Source organism: Apaloderma vittatum, unplaced genomic scaffold, assembly GCF_000703405.1.
Source record: "Apaloderma vittatum isolate BGI_N311 unplaced genomic scaffold, ASM70340v1 scaffold15256, whole genome shotgun sequence".
In the NCBI taxonomy this organism is placed as follows: Eukaryota; Metazoa; Chordata; class Aves; order Trogoniformes; family Trogonidae; genus Apaloderma; species Apaloderma vittatum.
Window position 1 is genome coordinate 1 of NW_009721350.1, and position 8,050 is coordinate 8,050.

Genomic DNA, 8,050 nt, shown 5'->3' on the forward strand with positions numbered 1-8,050 from the left:
CTGAAACAATTCTTACACTGTAAGAAAAAGTCTGTCTCTACACCAGTTTAGCAGATCTTAACGTCTGTCCATGGAGTAATTAGATGAGAATTATCTATTTTGTCAGCCTTTATGTTCCCAGATGAGCCTCTTTGCTGCTAAAAAAATGCATATTATGGGTTACTTGCCTGCTTACAAAATAAACAATCCTATGTAGCCATTTGTAGTGAAAAAGGCCACTGCTAACTATTCTGTTTTCTCTAAAATAGATTAAAAGCATGCTGTATTCCTCAGACAGACTCTGTTCAGTTATCTGTGACAGAAACCTTTTACTTGTACTTTGATAGCAGAAAATTCCTAGTCTGCTGTAGAAATTATTTTACTGTCCAGTTATTTCTTAAACAGCAAAGCAAGTTCCTAACCCATGAAAAATAGAAATCTGTTCTATTTCGATTTGAGCCCTCAGCACAGGAAAGACATAGACCTGCTGCAGCAGGTCCCAGAGAAGGGCCACAAAAATGATCAAAGGAGCACATCTCCTGTGAGGACAGGCTGACAGAGTTGGGGTCATTAAGCCTGAAGAAGAGTCTGGGGACACCTTATAGCGGCCTTGCAAATGGGGCCTATAAGAAAGACAGGGACTATCTTCTGGCCTGTTGTGACAAGAGAAGGTGTAATGGTTTTAAACTAAAGGAGGGCAGACTTGGACTAGATTGGAAGAAGACATTTTTTACCGTGAGGGTGGTGAAACACTGGAACAGGCTGTCCAGGGAGGTGGTAGAAGCTCCATTCCTAGAAACACTCAACGTCAGGTTGGATGGAGCTCTGAGCAACCTCATCTAGTTAAAGATGTCCCTGCTCACTGCGAGGGTTGCACCAGATGACCTTTAAAGGCCCCTTCCAACCCAAACCATTCTACAGTTCTATGATTTTAATGCTATTGCCATTACATATGAGCAACAGCATAGCCTATGTGTCTGAAGCTCCGCTCAGGGCAGCAACCTAGCGGAGCAGAACTCCCCAAGCTCCAGACTGCTGTCTAACACTTGTCCTTCTCATCCTGCTCTCCGCAGCACACACACCAGCCTAAGTGCTGAGACATCACTCAACCCAAGGGAACTCCATCCAAGGGAATCTCCATCACCTCTCACAGCGACCTCCTGAGCTGCCTTTGCTGCAACAACTGTTGGTGCCATCCCAGTGGTCAGGCAGAAGCATGGCAGCAAGTTTTACCTCACAGAAAGAAACACATGATTTCCTGCATCTTTAAGAACCTCCAGGAACAAAAGATGGAGGTCACAGAATCATAGAATGGCCTAGGCTGGAAGGGACCTCAGAGATCATCTAGTCCAACCTCCCTGTTTTGGGCAGGGATGCCACCTCTTGACTAGACCAGGCAACACATGGGGACCGAGCGGGAATCGAACCCGCTACCTCAGTGTTGGTCCTTGTTGCCAGCACCGCGCTCAAACCACTGAGCTAACCGGCTCTATGGTAAAAAAGCAAATAAAGGCATTTTGTTTTCCTGACTAGAAGTCTATTGGATGGCCCTAATGAAGGAGTGAATTTCATGGCTTTATCAATCAGATCCACTGCTTTCAATTTACACATCCAACAAGGATGAGAAAAGACAGGTTTCATCCTTGTTTCCGACTCATGTAATGAAAAGTGTTAATTCAGACACAGCAAATAAAAGACATGTCTGACTCAGGGCAGAGGAAGGATATGGACGGACCTAACATAGCACCTGTATTTGCAGATCACGCAACTTCCTAAAACTGCAGCTTAAGCTTTGCCAGGCTTCCCTTCCCTCTCTCCAGATTCCCCTTGTCACATCTCCTTCGTGCCTCACCCTTTTTACTGCAGTTAAGTATAGGTGCATCAGAGCACAATTTTTAGACTTACAGAACTAGTTCATGTCAGAGGATGTGTCTTACTTTGCAAAACTGAGTAAAATCACACAAGCAAAAATCTTAATTTCCATCTCATGGCTAAGCGTGAGGCACTACTTTCCTTGATTAGTAAATGCAAGGGGTTTTTTTGCCATTGTTTTGACAAACAGCTAATGTGATCATTACTGTTTCACTTATAGAGAAATGATTTTCCAAGCCTTTAAAATTTGCTAACAAATAGTAAGTACCAGTGTGAGCTAGAATACAATTTATCTTTGCCTGACCAAAGTCACAAACTGGCTTGTTATGGAATATGTGAAGGAAAAAACGATTTATTGAACTGCCTTGAAACCTCTTTAAGTGAATAACTAGTAGCAGTTTGCATTCTTTGTTGAACACCTGATTATGGTCCACTGTAACTGCCCCAAATCCACCATAGATCAAAAAACAACAGCTTGATGGCAAAGTCAAAGTATCCAAGAAAAAAAGTGAGTACACCAAAAGGTAAGTGATAATATAAGCTGTGCCAAAACCCATTATCTTGGAAATGAAAAAAGTAAAGGTGTATCAATGCAGAAGCGAGATTAAATCTAAATGGGGAAAGAAATATTAAAATACTGAGTTTATTGAAGTCACAGAATGAAACCCACAGGGACTGTACTCTTTGCAAAGACAAACAAGTCTGAAACCAAGAAAGAAAGAAGAAATAAATTTTTTAAAGTATACATAGGTTAGTCACTTCAAAACAGGTATTTTTCAGGATAAACCTAAAAGATTTTCTTAAAAGAAGATAATTTTATCTGGACTCAGTTCATTATGAACAAAAATGGAAACACTTAACAAGAGCCCAAGACAGAAAGAAGACAGTAAAAATATTTTTGCCAATAACTTCCACTGAAGGATACAGGCTGAGAAACCTCTGATAGAAAGAACAAAAAGTGTCATCCCCTGCTTTGCAAGCCAGTAGGTAAAAGAAAACAGGCAAAAGCATCCTGAAGAATACAGTCTGGCTCCCAGATCTGGCAAGCAGCAACATTTGTCTACTGTAATGCCAGACAAAACTGCATTCCAACATTTGCCCCAGCAGTTCAGGGAGGTTTGCCAATCAAGCTTAAAAATACAGGTGAGGATGAAAAGAAATCAAAACTAGGCTGACCTTTTAAAAACTACCTAATACTAAATTAAACTGAAGAGCCGAAACAGTCATCAGATCAATAAACACATGCTGCCATTGCAAAAAAAAATGAATATTCAAATTATGTTTTCCATACAACGAAGAGACAATCTGGCAAGTTAGTTTTTGCTTGATGGAAAAGCACTAGACTCTGACTTCACAACCAGAAGAACTTGTTATGCAGGCTTTAAACACAGTAGGTGGTAATGGGGAACTTCCCTTTAAAATGAGCTGTAGAAGGTACTTCATACTTTAAAGACAAATAGAACAAAGGCTTGTTTTGTAGCATATGTTTAAATGCTGACTTATTCAAGGTTCTGAATCTAACCAAAGTACATTGCAAGAGGTGTTTAATATTAAATAAAGTATGAAACTGCGCAAGTACCCAACTGAAAATGGAGAATGTCCGTGCACAACCAAATAATTAAATTCCTGTGTTTTCAACCAAATAATTAAATTCCTGTGTTTTCTGCCAGTCACCACCTGTTGATGACTGGTACATCTAGTAAGACTTCCTAGCTGGGTGGGTATTTTAGGGATCACAGTATCTACCAAGATGTTCTGTCCTCATTCAGCCCCAGGCAATGGTTGAACTGGACACCCATCTGCCCACCCCTCTCACTTGAATTTACAGGGACACAGTTTGCAAAGTGCCCCTACGGTGGCAGCCCCAGAGGCCTCACTCTGCTCCCTGAGCTGCAGGACAGGACAACCTGCACGGGAAGGGTGTGCAGAGAGACAGGAGCAACAGCATCTTAAAGAGCTAAGTCAGGGATAAGAAGCAGGTCAGGATCACCAGTAGAGCCTTTACACAGTCAGGCCTCAACTATCCACACGCAGATTATCCACTTTGGTGCCTAACTATGCTGCCCGTGCAGAAGCGTTTGAGCTGCTTTCATCTGATCTAATTTGGGTCCAGAATGAGAAAGTTACATCTGTACCACACTGAACAGAGTGCGTTTACTAGTCTGGATAAATACTATTTCAGAGAGCAGCATCCCTGATCTATGCGACCTCAGCATGATCTTGTAGCTTAATTTTGCAATATTTTGTGTTATCCATATTTTGCATTATCCCATTTCATTGTTTTCCCAGATAATAGAGAATTAACTGTACCTCATATAAACTCAAAACATGGCTGCACAAGGTTACTCAAGGAACGCAAGAGATGATAAATTAAGAAAGGCAGTGATCCTAGGTAAGGAGAAGCAACATTAAAATCCGTAAGTACAGAATATAAAATTAAAACGTTACAATACATTTCAAAAAAGTGTCCACAGGGGAAAAAAAGAAAAAAAGTAACAGAAGCGGAGCATGAAGTATGCCTTATCAGTGGAGTCATTTAATGCTAGACAAAACTGAAGTGCCTGAAATGGCAATTAAACAAACCAGCCTAACAAAGCTTTTCTATTTCTACAACAAACAAACGCTCAGCAGTGACACGCAAATCTTCCTAGGTGTTCCACTGAATACTCTTTAGAAGTAACATACAGAGTAAGCTCTAATTCACACCAATGGATATCCCCAGGAGAAAAAGGACTGATGGTACGCTCCCTTTTTCTCCACCCTCTACTTCAGGTCTTTTGAAATACGATTCAAATGGATTGTGCCACTGTTCCTAAGGGAGATTAAGATATTCACAGTTGCTTTTCAACTCTTTATTAGTAGCATACCTCTGCCCTTCGCTTAATCAAGGGAAGAGAACACATCCTAAGAGGAAAGCAAATCTGCTGCCTGTATCTAACTATAAATCAGGTAGAAGGGGTGGAGGCTCAGCAAAAAAATGAGACAAAGATAACAAACTGTAATCTGGACTGCCAAAAATTTCCCTTTTCCACAAAGTAATTTTTTGTATTTTCTTGGCAACCTTCATACACGTGTTTTCAAACCACGTCACATTCTTTTTTATTTCAGTTCTTACTAAATATATGGCACTTAATTCACTGGAATTCTTATTCTTTTGGTCATACACTATAAAGTGCTACAGAACTAATTTACAATGAGACACGCATTTGCCAGTACTTCTCTCCATTGGCTTCCCCAGAACTCTTAGCTGGTACGCGTTCCTAAAAATACCTTTGTTTGAGTACCTCTGAGAGACCTGCTCTTCACTAAATCATAGAGAAAATCTGGTTTCGGTACTATCGTAAGCCCTCCCTCAGATAATTCAAGCACCACCCAGGCCCATATCGTAGGAACTATGATGGTTTGAGCCAGTCACTTACAGGAAATCATAAGGTAATCTTCACAGTTGCCCTTCTCATCTTGATGTTCCACAGGGATTCCATTGGCATCGATCACTGCCTCTGATGCACAGTCTGCCACCAGGACCTCTTCAGACACAACATCTGTCCCCAGAGTATCAGTGACAATATCTGCTTCTTCAACATTATCATGAACTACGTGTTCTACATGTCCAACTTCAGGTACATGCATCGACTCATTTGTCAGTACATGTTCTGGTATAGACATCGCTTCTGCTGTTATGTCAGAAGCTAAGACATCGTCTGGGACAGTGCAATGAGCCAAAGAAACCTCTTCGGCTACGTCTGTGTCCAGCACTTGTTCAGGAATAATGACAGTTTCAGAAACATCTGGCTCCTCCATGATATCTGGGCACTGAACATCCTCGATAACAACATCCTCAATGACATCTTGGATTACTACAGAATCTGGATCATCAGGAACAAAATTATGCACGGTTATATCTGAGTCGACTACATCTGAAACAAATACTGTTTCCTGTACTTCCACAACAATCTGATCTCCATCCATATGTGCTGCATCAGCTCCTGAAAAACATAATTAAAAGAGCAGTTAAACTGTAAAACTAACTTGGATGAGGTGATTAATAATCAAAATTATTTCTATGTTACTCCAGCTTCTACACTATGCTGCAGTTTATAAAATGGACATAACAGCCTAAGAGCAATTAAAATGGGCAGATGTATGGGGAGCTGATAAAGCAAGCCCTCAGCAGATGCTACCATAATATGATCAGGAATTCCTCTCCTGTAAAAAAAAAATACCAATTTTCAGACTCTCCCTCAACATCCAAACAACTATTACTTGACAGAACAGTACCTTATTCATATTGCTCTGAGTAATAAAGACAGCCAGAAATCAAAAGTGACTACTCTAACCAGAAGCCTTGATGAAACATAGCACTTTTAAGCAAAGACAAAATAAACAACAGTCAGTTGCATCTAATGTGAACATTCTTATCTACATATTATCTCCTGACAGACCTGTTGGATCAAAAAATGCGTTTGGCTCATGTGGCTGCAATTCAAGCCCATCTTCATCCATGGCCTTTAACTCTCATCAGTCACAGTGTCTGTAAAAGGTAAAGAAAGAAGGTTATTTAACTTGTGTTATGCTATGAAGGTTGCCTCTGCCTGTGCATTGGAAAGCAGAAATTTTGGGTGCATGGAAATGAACAGACAACACCTCTTGACTTTAATATAGTCCAGATTTCCTCAGGGTACCTCTGTTCGGGATTCCAGAAACACTACTCTAGAACACCAAACACCCAGGGTCTGAATAAGAGGAGTGGGAGCTCCAACACTTCAGGTCCATTTCTTAAAACCACACAGCTCTAAGAACACAGAAGCAGCTGATAAAGCAATATGAAAATATGATTTCCTTATAATTTAAAAAGAAGGAAGAAGTAAAAAAAAAAAATAAACAAAAAACCCACCAAAGCCTAAACGAGTTCATGGTCAAGTCTTTTTTTGGATGGTGGGGAATACAGTGCTGTCAAATCAACAAGGCTCAGCAAGGTAAGTTAAAGGTAGACAGCTAATAACCTGAAACGCACACCGCTTTTGATGTTCCCTGGGATCATACTTGGCCAGTCAGGAGGAAGTTACTCTTATGTCATTTCAGGAACTGAAATCATCAATGTAAACTACATCTAGAACATTGCATGTTTTCAAACCCCAGATGTGAGTATTGTAAAATCATCTGCCCATGCCAAAGTACCTATTTGCTTTTGTATTAAAAAAAAAAAAAATCACCATTCTCAAAATTTACCAAATGTTGTGATCTACTGAATTTCTTTGAACAGAATGTCAACACTTTTTCAATGTACAGCAACAACTAAACACTTCAATCTTCTCAACAAAAGAACCAAACAAGACCAAACAAGGTTAAACTACTTACTAAAATGGGAAACTGCAATCTAAATTTTTGCTGCTTACATACATGCATTATAATTAGGATGAGGCAAATCCAGATGGGTAAAATGTGATTTAACACAAACTTTTACTACTGCCTTGCACTTAGTCCAATTTAGTTTCCTAAGCACAGAACCAGCAAGACGCAACAGAACGTTACTCCATGTCTCTGCTTGTTTCTGTACAGATGGGAGACGCAATTCTCCCTCCTCCAAACTTTTCACAGCGGCAGGCAGAAATCTCCCTATTCCTGTGATACTTTCACAAAGGACCTAGAGAAAACATGAAGATTCTGCCCAAGGCTTCCATAAGAATTGCAATCATCTTGAATTAAGCCAATTAACATTTACATTAATTAAGTCTTCATAAGGGAAACTGCTACAAAAAATGAAAAATTGAAAAAACTCCGAAACACAATCCTACAACCATGATCACCAGCAAGCATTTTCTAGACTCCACCATTTTTCTAGCTCAACTTTTCTCCGTTCCTTGCAGCTAACCACCTAATTTATATATCCGAAAATGTTCTCACAAGTTCAGGGAGAAATAAAACCAGAAAGTGAACTGGAAGAAAAGCAGCAGCACTCCAGTAATTTTCAAAGGAATCCCGTAGTTGTGTGATCTTCAGCTGGAAGGTTCCTATATTTTAAAGACAGCTGTGCTAACAAACCATTGCGGTGTCCAGCTGAACATACATGATCTCACAATTATTCTGTGTGAAGCACCCACTACTAACAAAAACAGCTCCTCACACAGATATTTTTTTCAAAATCAAGAGCAGAAGAAAAGAGTTTCGCAGTCTCAGATATAGGACATAGCTTGGCTGA

General features: G+C 40.1%; 1 protein-coding gene across 1 annotated transcript; it reads right to left on the reverse strand.

Moving 5' to 3' along the window:
* Window positions 1-5,270: 5,270 nt before the first annotated feature.
* Window positions 5,271-6,383, reverse strand: LOC104275410 (zinc finger X-chromosomal protein-like; the record flags this gene model as incomplete). Its single annotated transcript, XM_009871351.1, has 2 exons — window positions 6,294-6,383; window positions 5,271-5,837 (listed from the first exon to the last, which is right to left on the reverse strand). Coding segments are annotated over exons 1-2 (628 nt in total), but the record flags the coding sequence as incomplete, so codon positions are not given.
* Window positions 6,384-8,050: the final 1,667 nt, after the last annotated feature.